This window comes from Citrus sinensis, chromosome 2, assembly GCF_022201045.2.
Source record: "Citrus sinensis cultivar Valencia sweet orange chromosome 2, DVS_A1.0, whole genome shotgun sequence".
NCBI lineage: Eukaryota > Viridiplantae > Streptophyta > Magnoliopsida > Sapindales > Rutaceae > Citrus > Citrus sinensis.
This window is the reverse complement of record NC_068557.1, coordinates 26777723-26794516: the sequence shown is the minus strand read 5'-3', so window position 1 is coordinate 26794516 and position 16794 is coordinate 26777723. Positions and strand designations below refer to the sequence as shown.

The 16794-nt window shown below is 35.8% G+C and overlaps 3 protein-coding genes across 4 annotated transcripts; 1 reads left to right on the top strand and 2 right to left on the bottom strand.

Annotated features, from left to right (window-relative positions):
- Nucleotides 1–914: 914 nt before the first annotated feature.
- Nucleotides 915–2528, bottom strand: LOC102612116 (sulfiredoxin, chloroplastic/mitochondrial). Its single transcript, XM_006468427.4, has 4 exons — nt 2207–2528; nt 1553–1586; nt 1222–1315; nt 915–1149 (listed from the first exon to the last, which is right to left on the bottom strand). Exons 1-4 carry the CDS (start codon nt 2444–2446, stop codon nt 1134–1136), a joined length of 384 nt encoding a protein of 127 aa, XP_006468490.1. The 5' UTR covers nt 2447–2528; the 3' UTR covers nt 915–1133.
- An 898-nt stretch (nt 2529–3426) lies between these two features.
- On the top strand, nt 3427–5995 carry LOC102612416 (14 kDa zinc-binding protein). 2 transcript variants are annotated; one of them, XM_006468428.4, is made up of 6 exons: nt 3427–3576; nt 3707–3814; nt 4076–4162; nt 4465–4612; nt 5389–5506; nt 5613–5995. In XM_006468428.4, exons 1-6 carry the CDS (start codon nt 3533–3535, stop codon nt 5678–5680), a joined length of 573 nt encoding a protein of 190 aa, XP_006468491.1. In that variant the 5' UTR covers nt 3427–3532; the 3' UTR covers nt 5681–5995. The 2 variants fall into 2 exon arrangements, with proteins under 2 accessions (XP_006468491.1, XP_024951364.1); XM_025095596.2 differs by lacking the exon at nt 4076–4162.
- A 438-nt stretch (nt 5996–6433) lies between these two features.
- On the bottom strand, nt 6434–16066 carry LOC107175582 (receptor-like protein 7). The gene is made up of 3 exons (XM_052434987.1): nt 15858–16066; nt 14792–15755; nt 6434–9486 (listed from the first exon to the last, which is right to left on the bottom strand). Exons 1-3 carry the CDS (start codon nt 16064–16066, stop codon nt 6595–6597), a joined length of 4065 nt encoding a protein of 1354 aa, XP_052290947.1. The 3' UTR covers nt 6434–6594.
- Between the last annotated feature and the right edge of the window lie 728 nt (nt 16067–16794).

The following is a 16794-nucleotide window of genomic DNA, read 5'->3' as shown; positions in this document are numbered from 1 at the left end:
GCTGTTCATCAGTAATTATGCCCAAGTTAAGCATATGAAATCAAAGCTCGTTAAAAGCATATGAAAGTTTCTGAGCTAAATTTCCTCGATGTCTGTTATGGCAATGGCTGGCATCGAGGAAATTTAGGAGAGGCACACACTTCTGGAAACTGGAAAATTTTCTCTCTAGTAGGAGAAAACGAACTTGTGGTGTACGTACAAATAACGGCTAAAATAAAGAGAAGAATTGAACTCGGAAGTGGGAACGATTCATGCATAAAAGCAGACCATCTTTATTTTCGACATTTCGGGTGCGTTTGGGATTGAGGTTGGACAGCTGTAGCTTAAAAGCTACAGTACTAAAGTGTTTGGTAAACACTAACTGCTGTAGTTTTTAAATTATGTTGATATAATTTTTCACTTATATAATATAAAATTTATTATATCTTTAATAATTTTGATAAAATTATTATTTAAAATTTATATTTACTATATATTATTAACTTTTATTTCATAATTACAGTTTTTTTTTCACAGCAGCTGTAGCTTTTAAGCTACAGCACCTCAATTCCAAACGCATCCGATTGCATCGAGTTTCTCAAACAGAAATGATTTGAAGATGTGGTGTCATTTTTTGGAAACGGACGACCCTATCCGTCACAAGACAAGTGATCCGTTCAAAGGGTAATATACAGATTTTGTAAGGACGAAAACTCTGGACACAATCTGAAGTTTCTTGCACAAAACTTGAAACTGAAAGTTGAAATTTAACTTGAAAACTAACGCAATTGAGAACTTAAACGTGAAGTGTCCAACACAATTGAAATATCCAGCACAAATTGTAAACTTCAAACAGCAAAATTTGAAGCATGATCTATATGGTAGTGAATCCCCAGGTCGGTACATAGGTGGATGGATAAGAATAGAAATCTGTAGATCACCAACAACAATAGTTGATTTTTATTTGATACTCGCAAAGTAATAGCACATGTCATCATTAATAGATCTATACATCTGAGCAAGTTTCTTTATATATATTACTACAGCCTTTACAAATATATGTAGGTTAGTCCAATCCTTTGTAATAAGATCAAATACAGTAGCTGGTAGTTGGTGAAGCTGCAAGTTCACTTTGAAAAGGAACTTGCTGAAACTTAGCGTAGGTGATGCCTGCAAGATGAACATCAACTGATATTACAGGTATATACTAGAGGAGTAGAGACATTTCTGAGCAAAGCATACCTCAAAGTTTCTTTTGTTCCACGACGAACTTTACAACGGATTGTTGGAAGCCCAAGGCGCTGGTGAGCCTCATACCGGTGACACCCAGAAAAACCTAAGAGGTAAAAAAAAAAAAGGAAGGAACAATCAACGATCACCATCCTTGGAGAAAACATGAAAGATTATGATATTAGCTGTATTTAGTCTCTGAAGGAGTTCTTGTGCTTCTTTTACCTCTTTCCCTTTGTCCTTTGGTGACAACACTCACAAGAACCCAAAAGTTGAAAAGAAGACACATGAAGTAACTACTAACTAGGAAGACCATAAGCAGAAAGTATAAATGAGCACATACCATAGTAATTTCCATCAACCTCGATGACATCAATCTGCATCAATTTTTATATAACAAGTCAACATAAACAAGCAAAGGAAAAGAAAAGGAAAGAGTCAAATAACAGAGTTTAACCAAGCGATGAACTACTGGCATTTGCAGCAACAATGATGGTGGTGCCCGAGGATATGCTAGCACTGGTAGCGGTTAACTTTTGGTGTTGGTGTTGGCCCTACTAATGACGCTAAAATGCCTAACATTTCTATCTACTCCACACTCTATGCCGAATTGTCTTTATTACTAACATTGGGATTTTGCTTAAGAACTTGAGTTTTTGGGTCCATGCTAATGGTGTCGGATCAATACCCAACATCTCATTCTGCCTCAAATCTCAATCAATTTCAAATCAATCTCGTTTTATTTTATTCGGTTTTGGTCTCATGACATCGGAGTACTCATTGCAAGTTAACACAATATTATATGCATGTTCTTAACTAATTTTAGATTTCTTATTTTTCTAAAATTATCAAAATGGAAATGTTGTTAGTGCAGCTATATAAGTTAAAATATACTTATAATTAAATTATCATCGGTAGACAGTACTTAGCTAAGCTGAATATTTCGACCAAAATAATTAAATTTACCGCCCGGGGGGGGGGGGGTGTTCGTTCTTACGGGTACTTGAAGGCCAATTTGTTGAATGCTGTCCATGAGTTCCTTGACTTTGTTTTGATCATTAGCTCTGGTTCTCATCAATGGCCTCCTGATTTTATCAAGCGGAAGTTCCAGTATCACTGGCCCACTGCCCCTGCTTTCAGAGCTACCCGGAGGATTCCCATTTGAAGAAGCAGAAACGCAGAACCGCTTCAAGTTGAAGCTGTTTGTCTTTGGCAGTTGTACCACAAAATTTGCCATTTTTTTTGTCAAACTTCTTTAATTTATCATTACCTGTCGTTTCTCTTTTCGTAGATAGACATGATAAGAGTCGAAAAAGGACAATGTGATGATGATTGGACGCGATCAGGACCATCAAATATAACGTCTCCATCTTTATTCATCACAACCGCCCAAAATTTAATTTAAAAAAAAAATAACATTATTAATATTAAAGTGAAAATTTGTTCTTATATTTTAAAGTTAGTGTCCGTTTAGTCTTTATATTTTTTAAAATACCTCAAAAAAATAACATTATTAATATTAAGGTGGAAATTTGTTCTTATATTTTGAAGTTAGTGTCCGTTTAGTCTTTATATTTTTTAAAATACCTTAAAAAAATAACATTATTAATATTAAGGTAAAAATTTGTTCTTATATTTTGAAGTTAGTGTCCGTTTAGTCTTTATATTTTTTAAAATACCTCAAATTATTTTTATCATTAAATTATTAACAATCTTGACATTATCTTTTGTTCCTTTTAATTTATTTTTATAATATTATCTTATTATAATAATTTTTTAGATATTATTAAAAAAAATTATTAGTTTAACACCAAATATATATATATATTAATTTTTATGAAACACTCTCTTGAGTTAAAATATTAATTTTTTTTAAAAATAAATAATGTAATTTTTTATAATATTAATTTTTAGACATACGTGAGCTTCTATAAAAATTAATATATACTTTTATTATTTTTATTTTATTTTTAAGTTTAATTTAATAATTTAATTTTTTATTAATATAAAAAAAATATTATTGTAAGAGTGTAATATTATAAAAATAAATTAAAAAAATAAAAAATAATAATATGAGTGTCGATATTTATTAATAAAAATATTTTAAAATGTTTTAAAAAATATAAGAATTAAATAAACACTTATCTCGTGATATAAAGACTAAATAAATTTTTACCCTTGATATTATTGATAACTTATCACAAAAAAAAAGAAAAAAGAGATATTATTGATAGAAAAATAAATAGATATTTGGCTGGCGGGCATATATAAAAAGGAGAAACTACTGACTCTGCACAGACCACCAAACTGTCATCGAGAGAAAATGGTATCAACCACATTAGCAGCGACCTCCTTCTCTCTACTTCGGTGATCTCTCTCTCTCTCTCTATCATCACTCTCTCTGTGTATCATCATATCTATCTATTTATTGATTTTTTTTTTGCATTATTATTATTATTATTGGTTAAAATTGAATTGGGTATTTTTGTTTCAACAGAAATTATAATGCAAATGTTCGAGCTTTTGCAGCAAATGTTCGAGCTCCACTGCAACACTCAACTAATTACAACTCTATTAACTTTCTCCTTCCTCTTCACTCTCGTAGGTACAAAATTTCTTTCTCTTTCTCTTTTTCTTTTTCTTTTTTAATTTTAAAACTCCGATCGATATATATATATATATATATAAATTTATGGCCAAGCCCCAGAAGATGTTAATAGCACTGTTTTTGTGTATTAATCTTCTTGCTAAAAAAAGGCACACCTGATGAAATTTTTGATGTTTTCAATTCATTGGCTATATCTGTAGCTTCATTTCTGTCTTTTACAGTTCTTATTTTTTACGTTTTAACTTGAAATTTGTTCAGATCTCTGTCTCGAGTTAGTGTTACAAACGATGAAGAGGCTGCTGCCAAAGCAGCTGCACTGAACGCCGGTAGTGAAGCTCCAACCATGTACATGAAAAACCATGGTTTGATCTCATTTCTATTTACATGTTTAGCCTAAGCACTGGCTGTGGCTGACCCCTTTGCTTTGGGAGATAAATTTCATAAAACCTCGAAGGAGGTCCCTGATTCTTTTTCTTTTTTTTTTTTGGCCCCCTTCTTTTGGGATGCTTAGTTGGATTTTGAAACTAGCAATTATTGGAACTGATTAAGGGCTACATGCTTTGTTTATCCATGGGAGTAGTACTTTTTTAGTCACTATTTCTCCTAATCATTATTCCCCTTCTGTTTTACCCCCTCGACCCTTTCAGATTTGACAAGATCATAGCAAAGGAAATCCCCTCATCCATTGTATATGAGGATGAGAAGGTCCTAGCATTTAGGGACATTAATCCGCAGGCTCCTGTTCATGTTTTAATCATTCCAAAGTTCAGAGATGGATTGACAACGCTTGCAAAGGTTAGGTTTAGCCTTTTCTTTTATGTCTATAATTTCTCAGGATTAAAAGAAGTCTGCAATTATTTGATCATTCATTTACTTATTTTGTTCCCCTTTCATCCAAACTAAGATTATTATAATGGTCAAAATATTCTCATATTATTACTGTATATGGTCAAAAATTCTGTTAGCATAACAACATTTTAACCGGTATCGCAAAAAACAATATGTGTACAAATATATAATCAGTGCATTCCAATCCATTGTGGAAATTGTGGTTTACCCAGTTCCTATGGTTGTTTTGCTGCATAATGACGTCCCTTTGCAAATACATATTTAATGTCACTTGAACTCATAAAAACCTTTTACGTCCTTTCATGAATTTTTCAACAATATGAGATGATGATGTTGGAGGAAATGTTCAATTGATAGCATTCAATATTATTTTGGAGAACTTAATTGGTAAAACAAGACCGTCAGATCGGTAACACACCTAAACAATGATATGGATGTCACACACTTGATATTGAAAGTCAAACTAGTGTTAAGTTTGTTGCATGTGGCATCCATAGTGGCCCATTATTAAATTATATTGGGGCCTGTAAATGTACATGTAACTAAGTACCTATTTGTATGAATGCATGTATATACTTTAGAATTGAGCATTCTCCAGTTCAAATGTAAATGATTTTTATGTGAGATTTCATCATTTCTTTCTTGTTGCTCTAAAGCTCTCCATTCATTTCAATATGAAATGGTTATTGTGTGATTTTATGCTTTCTTCGTTTCGTTGTCAGGCTGAAGCAAGGCATGGGGATATTTTGGGCCATCTTCTGTGTGCGTCAAAAATAGTTGCTGAAAAAGAAGGTATCCTGGATGGATTTCGAGTAGTAATCAACAATGGTCCTGGAGCTTGTAAGCTTTCATCCTAATCCATATATTTTCCATACTGATTTTTGTTAGTTCGTTGCATTGATCCATTTGACATAATTGTGTCGATGCTCTAATTCTCTTTCTCCAGGCCAATCTGTTTATCATCTCCATTTGCATGTTCTGGGTGGTCGGCAATTGAAATGGCCGCCTGGTTGAAAATTTGAAATACACGTGGACTTCGAACTTCTTTCCCCTTTTCTTCTGCTGCTATTTTCCATCTATGAAGCAGGGAGATATGAAGTACTATTTTCGCTTTAGCTAGGATAATTTAGACCTAGAATCTGCAAAAGACAGTGTGGACAGTTGTACATTTGAGTAAAGCTGAAATACCGTTGTGTTTTGAAACTTTTAGAAGTTATTTCTTGGTGTTATCGAGAATGAATTAAGAATATGTTGAGGCAATATTTGTTACATCAAACAAACTCTGTATGCTTTAATTTATCATAACACAGAATCAGAAAATTATTTTAAGCTCGTCTGTCATTGTTTTTGAAACGATGTTTTTAGATTTCATGTAAACAAAGATACTTTTTGAATTTAGTGTTTTTCAAGATTTCAAAATGCCACCGATAGCATGTTTATTGAGTAATAATTCCATATAAAAATAAACAAAAAACGGTTAGGCATTTAGCGCTGCCGTGATGTTTCCCCCTCTATCTGCAGGCTCATGTATACATGCATCTTCATTTACTATTTCTTCTGAGTATTTATAAGCAAATTTCTTGAGCAACTGAGATCTTAATCATTCGTTTTCTTTTAATTGTTTGATTATCCTTAATAAGGGACAAAACCTCCTCTTTGGAGCTCGCAAAGTGAGACTCTCACAAGGATTTGGTCTCTAATGCTAACCAGCGCACTTTATCATTTAAAATAATAATAATAATGACTTCACTTGATAATTGACACGGGTGCTTCCTCTATTGCAAGAGAGTGCTCGCTGATTTTACAAATTTTCATTTTTCTTACTCACGCGACAGAACTATTTATTTCACCATAAAATATCAATTACATTAATTCGTACAATTGCATTGGACAAAATAAAAACAAAGACCATCACTTGCACCGACTTGTTAATTTCTTCTTCCTCTGCCTCTTCTGATCGGCCTTGTTCTCACCCTCTTCTTGGATTGCTTCTTCTCAAACATCTTCACAAACCATAGTGGTCTTCCTGTTACAAAAACCATGTACCCAATAGACAGGCCAATCACCAATCCAGATCCATAACCCATCTTGGCAACTTTCCAATCAAACCAGCTTGAAGTTGTTGGCACTAGTTCTGGTGGGTCATCTTTGCCACATTGTTTTGTCAATGGGAATCCACACAACCCCAAGTTGCCAATATATGAATGGTTTTGAAATGTACTAAATTGGGGTCCTTGAGGTATAGGTCCTTCAAGTTGGTTGTAGGAAAGGTTTAAGACTGAAAGGTATGTTAGACTTGTCAACTGCATTGGAATTTTTCCAGAAAGGTCGTTTGAAGACAGGTCTAACGATTCAAGGTTTATCAAATTTCCCAGCGAAAATGGAATACGCACTGTAAGGTGGTTGTGAGAAAGATTGAGGAGTCGAAGTGAAAGAAGGTTTCCAATTACTTCAGGAATCTCCCCATGAAAATCATTGCTTGATAAGTCAATGGTTGTGAAAACAGTGAGAATCTTCTGCAGTTCGATCTCAGCTCCTTTAAGTGTCACCACTACAGAATCCTGATAAAAAGTTTCACCCACGTATTGCAATTTCCTTTCAGTTTCACCAACATTCCTCATCCCATTTAGATTTTCAAAAAACCTTGCTGGCAAAGGACCAGTAAAATTGTTGTGTGAGAGATCAATGATTCTCAACTTAGGAAATGATTGCTTGGCTTCAAACTCCCTCATAGAGCTGTGAAATTTATTGGAACGGAGAACAAGAACCTGGAGCTCTGGAAGATTTCCCAACCAGTATGGGAAAACATCTGTTACCTTGTTGTTCCCGATATCTAGAACTTCAAGCTTAGTACAATTGACCAAGGACTTAGGGACCGGTCCTTCCAGTTCATTGTTGTTCAAGTTAAGAGTCCTTAGCAAATTGGCTTCTGCAAATGCTTCAGGAATGGTTCCATTGAGTCTATTATTCCGCAGATCCAACACGCTAAAGTTTCTGATGCACTCTGGAATAGTGCCACTGAACCCGTTATCGGAAAGATCAAGAACTTCAAGGGTACTACTACTGCAGATCGATTGAATAATCTCTCCTGTGAATTGATTGTTCGAGGCCAAAAGGAATTGCAAGCGAGGTGGAGGAACTGGAAGTGGTCCTTGTAGTAAGTTGGATTGAAGCTTAAGATACTTAAGGTTCTTCCAAGGAATCTGCTTCATTTCAGTTATGAAGTTGTGGGAAAGATCTAGATAACTCAAAGTATCCTTTCCAACCTCCCACATCCAGTTTGGTATCTGACCATCGATATTGTTCTCAGAAAGGTCCAAATATGCTAATTCAAGAGATCTTAAGAAGCTTGGGAATGCACTAATGTTGCAAGCAGATAAACTCAGATAGAAAATTTGGGGAAAAGAAGAGTTGACTTTGGATGTGGTGCCAAATGATAGACTGTTGTGAGAGAGTTCGAGGATTTTGAGGTTAACGAGCTTTGCAAACATATAAGGCTCTACGATACCACTGAAGTTGTTTGAAGCAAGACTGAGATCAGTCAAATTTGCAAGTTCAAATATTGAACTTGGAATTGAGCCATGCAACCTATTGTTAGTCAAATAGAGATTTCGCAATGATTTACTTGGAAATGCATCAAGATGGCCAGTTAGTTGGTTATCACTGAGGTCCATATACCGCAATAATGGAAGAGAGAATAACCAAGATGGTATTGTCCCACTGAGGGTGTTATTATCTAATCTGAGAAATGCTAAATTTTGAAGCCCACTTCCATGGGAAGGAATTGAACCGGTAAGTTGATTATTTGAGATGTCTAAATCTGTAACTCTGGTTAGATTCATAATATCTGGGAATTGACCATCAAAACTGTTGCTTCCAAGATCTACATCGGTTAGCTGGTGAAGATTTGAAAGAGATGGTGGGATATGACCACTAAAACTGTTAGAGGAGAGGGACAAAACAGCAAGTTGTGTAACATTACCTAGTGATGCAGGAAGAAATCCATAAAAGTTGCATTGGGAAAGATGCAATTCTCGCAAGTGCCTCAGGTTGCAGATTGAATCAGGTAACTGTCCGGAGTACCTTGCGCCAGAGACATCCAAATACCTTAAGGGGCTTGTCCAGTTGGACCTGGGAAAGACACCAGACAGATTTAAATTGAATTTTAAACGAACCATCTGTATGTTTGGCAGGCGGAAGATGTTCTCGGGAAATTCACCTTGGATTCTACAATAAGAGAGACTTAGAGATGTCAGAGAGGAAGAAAGATTTTTCAAGGTACCTGGTACTACGGTAAACATGTCTACATAATCAAGAAAGAGTAGTTGTAACTTGGTCACATTTTGAACTAATGCTTCCATAACCGGGTTTTCAAGCCTCAGTGTAGTATAGGTAGAGAGGTCAAGTGAAACTAACTTACTCAAGCGGGATATTTCAGAAGGAATTGAACCCTCAAAGTTGGAATAAGAGAGGTTAAAGTGTGTCAGATTAAGGAAACGGCTAAAACCGGAAGAAATCAGAGAGAGATTGAAATCGTTGTTAGCAAGGTTGAGCTTTTGTAGGTGAACAAGGTCAAAGAGACTTGTGTTGGAAGGGATACTGCCGTAAAGCCCACTGCAGCTAAGGTCAAGGCTAATGACATCACCTGTGGCCATATCACATGTTACTCCCTCCCACGAGCAGCAATCAGTACCCCATTTCCAGGACATCGTTTTTGGGTATGCACGGCAACGGCCAAAATAATAACGGTTGAAGGAAAAGAGTTGCTTAAACTGGAGCAGTGCCAAACTCTGTTCCTGAGGACACTGTTTTGCATAACTCTGAGTATGCAAAAGCAATAATTGAAGACGCAAGAAATGATAAGACCACGTTAACCATCTCATTTTTCTGTAACAAATTATTATTTGGAGCAAATTTGATTTTATTTTGAGTACAAGATGAATATCGTCGGGTCACTATAAATAGTAGAACCCAATTTCCGTGACATTAGCTTCAATCCAGGTGCGTGACAATTAGAGGCATAAAGCAGGGTTACGTATCCACCAATGTAACAACTTCATTTTGAAAGCACTGTTCTTTTCAATTGAAGAAGTACAACTGGCTGCAAAAGCCGCTCCCGTTTATAATATTTTAGTTTTTTGATGTTTGGCTGGCCGGTGGCTGCCACTTGGCAGTAGAGAGAGCACTATTAGACAATAACAAAGGCTGATACTGAATTGTCAACTGTATAAGACTTGTCTTTGATCAGCCAATATTTAAACTCAATACAGTTCCTGTACTTATAAGCATTTTACAGTAAAATTATAGTGACCGCGCCGGCCTCCCCACATTACTTAACCAAGCTGATCATCATTCAAATCTGTGGAGACAAGCATCGCATTTTGTATTGCGTAATTTGAGTTTGTGAAACGACAACAGTCTTAATTAGAACAAAAGAAATCAAGTGAATCGTGTTCCTTCTAGATTGACACAGAACTCGAATCGTGGCAGCCTTTTATTCCGCAAATTGGCACCAAACGGTAATTACCATCGCATGCATCATAAGGGAGAAACCAATCCTAGTTTACTTTTGAGTTGGACTATTGTTATGCCCCAAAATCCTCTTAAAACCCTTTCACTGAAATTTACAATATCAACCCTCGAATGCGTCATGTCTTTCAAGAAAAAAATAAAAATAAAAAGCACTGCATCACGAGGCATGATCATCATCTTTATCCATCAAAACAATTCTCTCTTTTTATAATTTTACAAATTCTGAGAACCTATGCAAAAAAATAAAAAAAATACAGAAAAAAATATCTCGAATATATATTATTGAGTTTCTATGTTTCAAGTTAAATGATGATAGAAATCGAAAAGCAAATGGCAAGTTAAAAAAGGAATTCAAAAATTAAAATGATTCCTATTAATTGTATTAAAGCTTCATGCTAATTAGTGAAAGAATTATGAGTTAAAAATAATTTTTGTTTTCCAACGGGGATTGGAGAAAAAAGAAATTATGAATACACAGTGTTACTTTCAAATTAAAACGGATGTTACTAAAAGTAGTGCAATTTACAAGTACTTTTAATGAGGTGTTTTTAGAGGAGTGCAAATAGTTCCACTCTTTACATTTCTATACTCAGTGCTCACTAATTTGATATTTGTACTTACGCAACATAACTATTTATTTTAACATAAGGTTCCGTTTGGTACACATTTTCAAGTAAACCTTATTTAATTAGAGATTAGAGCTTTTACAAATAGAATTTTTACCTAAAAAAATTTAGTTGTTTGGTTGTCAATAAGAGATTTTATTAAAATTTTATAAAATTATTTTATTAGGCAAATTTTTTTAAATTATGTTATAAAAAGAATAAAATAAGATTGTCAAATAAGTAGAGAATATATTATATATTTTAACATTTAAAAAAAAATTTTTAATCTCTACTCCCAAATGGGAGCCCAAAAATTGAGTTTTTGCTATTAAAAGCAAAATTGTTTATTTAAGCTCTAAAAACTCACCAAAAAACAACCAAACAACAATAAAGTTTATAATAAGAGCTTATGAGATTAAATAAGTACTTATGACCATTAGATAAACTATATCAAATAGTCAGTAAATATTAATTACATTAATCCGTGCCATTCCAAAAGGACAAACTTGTTACAAAAGAACATCACTTGCACTTTCGGATTAATTTCTTTTTCCATTGCCTTTTTTGAATCTCACATTCTTGGACAGTTGGATTAATTCCTCTCAAACATATTCACAAACCATAGCAGTCTACCTAACACATCCAATAGATAGGTCAATCAACAATCCAGGTGCATAAGCTATCGTGGCAACATTCTAATCAAACCAACTTGAAGTGTCATCATCTTCTTCTACTTGATCTAGTGTCTTATCTGTAATACCTTAGGTAAATCCCACATCAACAAAGTACATGAGAGATACTGAGTTTATAAGTGGATCCGCACCTTAATTGACAAGATGTGGTGATATGAGTTGTAGGATTGAGTCATGACAGATGGTATCTTCTACATGTTTAAGAACAAAAGAGATGTTAGATTTATTAATTGCAAAGGAAATTTTCCTATAAGGTTGTTGGAAGACAAGTCTAATGATTCAAGGTTTGTATATCATATGAACTTAGAAGGGGGATTAATAAATTAATTATTTTATAGCAATCTTTGTAGGGTTCTTGTCATCACTTCGTATTAAAGCACCTGACTGGCTACCAGATGCATGATACAGAACAGAAATAATTATTATCTTTTCTACAAACACATTATCCCTCTAGTACAGATTTACACAAATAATTTGTGAAAAATACCCTACGTGGGAATTAAAAAATGCAGTGAATCCATTTATCCTTATGATTGCATTTTCTTTAGATTGGTACCGTACTCGAATCATGGAAGCCATTTCTCCAGCAAGTTTTTGTTTCTACAAATTGGGCAGCTTTCAATATATATTTTTCATCTCACTGGTTTGAAGTGGCAAGGATGATACCCTATATTGATCCATTTTCTATTCTTTTGTTGAAGAGAAACTTGTTTTTTTATTTAATTTTTTTCTGTTAGATCTTGATATTTTAATCTCATTGGCTTTCTCTAGTTTCTGTTGAAATGAACTCAAACTCGTCAAAACAACGTGTCGGTTTTAAGTTGTAAAGATGAGTGACGTGTCGTTTCATTTGAGTAAGATACCAGAGCTGACAAATTGCCAATGTCGTACAAGACCTTTAAATCTCACGTGTCTAATGCATGTAGGCTTGGCAAAACCCCGGGTCCGGTCCGGGTTTGGTGCAACCTGGGACCGGATTGGACGCAAAAAATTGAAACCCGGACCCAGACAAAACCCAGCTTTTGCATGTCCGGTCCGGGCTTGAGCCCGGCATGTCCCGGGTCCGGGTTTTGTCTTCCGGGCTTCTAAGCCCGCAAACAATTATTTCAAAAAAAAATTTCTTTCATTTTTAGGACAAATTGATCGAGCAAATATTGTATGAACATTTTCAACAAGTTATTAAACAGATGTGTTCAAACAGCCCATAATCGGGAGGGGAAAAAAAAATTCTATAATTGTAGCATTTAACATCTGATTAAAAACAAGCAAATTAACCGTAGCTAAATCATTTTGTCACATACGACACACTTGTAAATTTCATCACTGTCTCATTGTAAATTGATCCAGCAACATTATGTCAAACAGTAGCATAGAATGAGCCAAACAACAAGCACACATCAAACATATCAATAGCGGGCGAAATACATTTTCTTTGTCACATTGCAAATGGCAATCAAGAAGCAGCTGATCTTAGCCTCACAGCAAGTCAGCAACCATGCACAAAATTGGCCGAAGATAAACACGAATAGCAACAGCCAACACCAACAGAGAAGCAATCGGCAAAAATGCAACTGGGAAGACAAAATATGGAAGGAAAAAAATCAATACCTGCGCCTGGTAGTGGTGGCGGTGATGGCAGAGTGATGGACTGATGGTGGATGACAAAGTGGCAATGGAGAGTTGGAGACGGTGGCGCTGACGCTGACGGCGCCGAAGGGGGTTGCACTGCGCTGCTGCCGCTGCACGAACGACTCCCGTCACAGCCACAACCGATCAAAACCGAGTCAGCAAATGCCAAACGAGAAGAGATGATGCCGACTGCCGAGTGCCGAGGGGCGACGGTGACGGACTGACGATGGCAGCGTCACTACTGATGCCTTTGGGTTTGGGTGTTTTGCGATTTGGGGATTTAGATTTAGGGATTTTCGGATTTGGGTGTTTGCGATTTACGTTTGGACTTTGGGTAACTGATTTTAGTTTTTTTTTTTTAGTTTATTCGAAAAACGAGTCCGGGTCCGGGTTTCAGGTTTTTGGTGCTGAACCCGAACCGTGCCCGGAAATGTCCGGGTTTTAAATTCAGAAACTCGGATCTGCTTTTTCAGTATATGCTGTCCGGGTTTTGCCCGGACCGGATTGGCCGAGTCCGGGCCGGATCCGGTCCGGGCGGGTTTTTTTGACACCCCTAAATGCATGCCTGGTTTAAGCTTAAACGACAGTGCTAGCAGTCATTTAAGGAAAGCTTTATAATAGTGCGTGAGAAGCTCGTGACAGGTTGGTTAAAAGGCTGTTAGATTTGGAGGGAAAATCTGGATCTGTTAAGCCTGTACAACTGGTATATAAATGAGCTGGTTCTGGTGTTATCTTGCGTGATAAAGGAAAGAGTGATAAAGCAGCCATAGTGAGAGTTGAGCTTTGTGAGTAATCTCTGTATTGTGTGCTATTATCTCTGTAACCTTGAAGCTTAATAAAGTTGCTCCCTAAGTTATTTTCTCCAGTGGATGTAGGCACCCTCAAAGGTGTTGAACCACTTAAGTTCTTGTGTGTTCTTGGTTTTTTGGGCTGTGTTCTTTGATATGATCTTTGTTCTTGGTTAGCTTAAGTTTGATTCTTGAGTCTTTAAGTCTGAGTTAGGTCTTGGGGTGTGATTAATCTAGTAATCATAAGGGTTAATTTCACAATAGTTTCATTGTCCTTTTCTTCAAGTTGAATGGTTTGAAAGGATATTATATTTGTTAAGAACAGGCAAACCTATTTATTTTGGAAGAAAAATTTCATAGAACCTCAAGGGAGGCTATTGACGGTTGTTTGCAGAGGTTTTTTATTCTCAAAATGTCCAGGGAGGCCTAACTATAGATAAATTTTGAGCTACCAGGGCCTGTAATGTGACTTTGTCTGAGCACTCGTTTAATTAAGTCTCTCGTTTTATAAATTTTAACTCTTCGATTTTTATTCAAATAATTCTCAAATTAAATCTCTTTTATTTTTTTTAAAAATATTTTGAAAGCCACTTAGTCAAGCTTAAAAACATTTTGCTAAACTTGTTATACGAATAAATGAAGAAATATATATATAAAAGAAAAAAGCTAAACTTTTTTAATATGAATGAATGAAGGTTTTTTCTTTTAACTTGGCCAAGCCTAGTTTACTTTTTATGCTAACTAATTTTTCAAATTTTTATTATTCATGCACAAAGAGTCAAGAAAGAGCATCAATTGATTATTAAGAAAAAAAAAATCAATTTCACCAAGTGATTAATTTCTTCTTACTCTGCCTCTTCTGATCCCCCTTGTTCTTACCTTCTTGGATTGCCACGTCACAACCATCTTCATAAACCATAGTGGTTCTCCTGATGCGAAAACCATGTATCCAATAGACATGCCAATCACTAATCCTGATCCATAACCGATCTTAGCGAATTTCCAATCAAACCAGCTGCTTGAACTCTCAGCTTCTTCTTCTTCTTCTTCTTCATGGAATGTTGTTGGTGCTTCATCATTGCCATATTTTTTGGTCAATGAAAATCCGCACAACCCCAGGTTACCAATATAGGAATCTTCTTGAATTGTATTGAACTGGGGTCCTTGAGGTATAGGTCCATCAAGTCGGTTGTGGGAAATGTTTAAGACTGAAAGAGATGTAAGACTTGCCAATTGCTTTGGAATTTTTCCAGCAAGGTTGTTTGAAGACAGGTCTAAGGATTCAAGCTTTGCCAAATTTCCCAGCGACGATGGAATTTTCCCTATAAAGTGATTGTGAGTAAGGTTGAGGAGTCGAAGCGAATGAAGCTTTCCAATCACCTGTGAAATCTCTCCATCAAAACCATTGCTTGAGAAGTCGATGGTCGTGAAAACAGTGAGAATCTTCTGCAGTTCAATCTCAGTTCCTTTTAGTGTCACCACTACAGAATCCTGATAATATTCTTCACCCAAGTACCGTAATTTGCCTTCATCTGCACCAACATTCCTCATGGCATTTAATTTTTCAAAAAACCTTGCTGGCAAATAACCACTAAAATTGTTGATCGAAAGATCTAAGATTCTCAACTTATGAAATGATTCCTCCGGTTCAAAGACCCTCACAGAACCGCGAAGTTTATTGGAACGGAGAACAAGAACCCGCAGTTCTGGAAGATTTCCCAACCAATACGGGAAAACATCGTTGATCTTGTTATTTCCAATATCTAGAACTTCAAGCTTTGTACAGTTGACCAAGGATTGAGGGTTCGCTCCTTCGAGTTCATTGTTGTTCAAGTTAAGAGACCTTAACCAATTGGATTAAGCAAATGTTCCAGGAATGCTTCCATTAAGTCTATTATTCCGCAGATCCAACACGCTAAGCCAGGGGCTAAAGTTTCCAATGCACTCTGGAATGGTGCCACTGAGCCTGTTATTGGAAAGATCAAGAACATCAAGGGCAATAATATCGCAGATAGAATGAATAATCTCTCCTGTGAATTGATTATTCGAGATCAAAATGACTCTCAAGCTAGATGGAGGAACTGGAAGTGGTCCTTGAAGTAAATTGGAACGAAGGTCGAGATACCCAAGATTCTTCCATGAAATCTGCTTCATCTTGGTTATAAAGTTGTGGGAAAGATTTAGATAACTCAAAGAATCCTTTCCAATCTTTGATATCCATCTGGGAATCTGACCATCGATTTTGCTCTCAGAAAGGTCCAGATAAAATAACTTATCTTGAGTTCTTAGGAAGCTCGGGAAAGCACTTATGTTGCAAGCGAATAAACTCAAATAGGAAAATTTTGGAAATGGAATGTCGATTTTGAATGTGGTGCCTAGTGATAGGCTGTTATGTGAAATATAGAGGTATTTAAGCTTAATGAGCTTCGCAAACATATAGGGCTCTGCAATGCCACTGAAATTGTTTGAATCAAGTTGGAGATCAATCAGATTCACAAGTTCAAAGATTGAACTCGGAATTGACCCCTGCAACCTATTGTTGGACAAATAGATATTTTGCAGTGATTTACTTGGAAATTCATCAATATGGCCAGAGAGTTGGTTATCACTGAGTCGCACATACTCCAATAACGGAAGAGAGAATAACCAAGACGGTATTGTCCCACTGAGGGAGTTATTGTTTAAACGGATTAACACTAAATTTTAAAGCATACTTTCATGAGAAGGAACTGGACCTGCTAGTTGATTGTTTGACAGGTCGAAAAAAGAAACTTGTGTCAGATTGACAATATCTGGGATTTCACCAACAAAACTGTTGCCTGAAAGATCTAAACAGGTTAGCTGCACAAGATTTGAAAGAGAGGATGGGATATGACTGCTAA

Excerpts from the sequence above, each read along its gene's own strand:
- LOC102612116 (XM_006468427.4), bottom strand. The coding sequence starts at position 2,446 with ATGGCAAATTTTGTGGTACAACTGCCAAAGACAAACAGCTTCAACTTG. Across the intron at positions 1,587-2,206 it reads AAATTGGCCTTCAAGTACCC|ATTGATGTCATCGAGGTTGA; the intron begins GTAAGAACGAAC and ends AAATTGATGCAG. Across the intron at positions 1,316-1,552 it reads GGTTGATGGAAATTACTATG|GTTTTTCTGGGTGTCACCGG; the intron begins GTATGTGCTCAT and ends TTTACCTCTTAG.
- LOC102612416 (XM_006468428.4), top strand. The coding sequence starts at position 3,533 with ATGGTATCAACCACATTAGCAGCGACCTCCTTCTCTCTACTTCG. Across the intron at positions 4,163-4,464 it reads GGTAGTGAAGCTCCAACCAT|ATTTGACAAGATCATAGCAA; the intron begins GTACATGAAAAA and ends CGACCCTTTCAG. Across the intron at positions 5,507-5,612 it reads CAACAATGGTCCTGGAGCTT|GCCAATCTGTTTATCATCTC; the intron begins GTAAGCTTTCAT and ends CTCTTTCTCCAG.
- LOC107175582 (XM_052434987.1), bottom strand. The coding sequence starts at position 16,066 with ATGAAGCAGATTTCATGGAAGAATCTTGGGTATCTCGACCTTCGTTCC. Across the intron at positions 15,756-15,857 it reads CTCAGTGGCACCATTCCAGA|GTCTCTTAACTTGAACAACA; the intron begins GTGCATTGGAAA and ends CAATTGGTTAAG. Across the intron at positions 9,487-14,791 it reads TGACGTGGCAATCCAAGAAG|AGTTATGCAAAACAGTGTCC; the intron begins GTAAGAACAAGG and ends TTGCATACTCAG.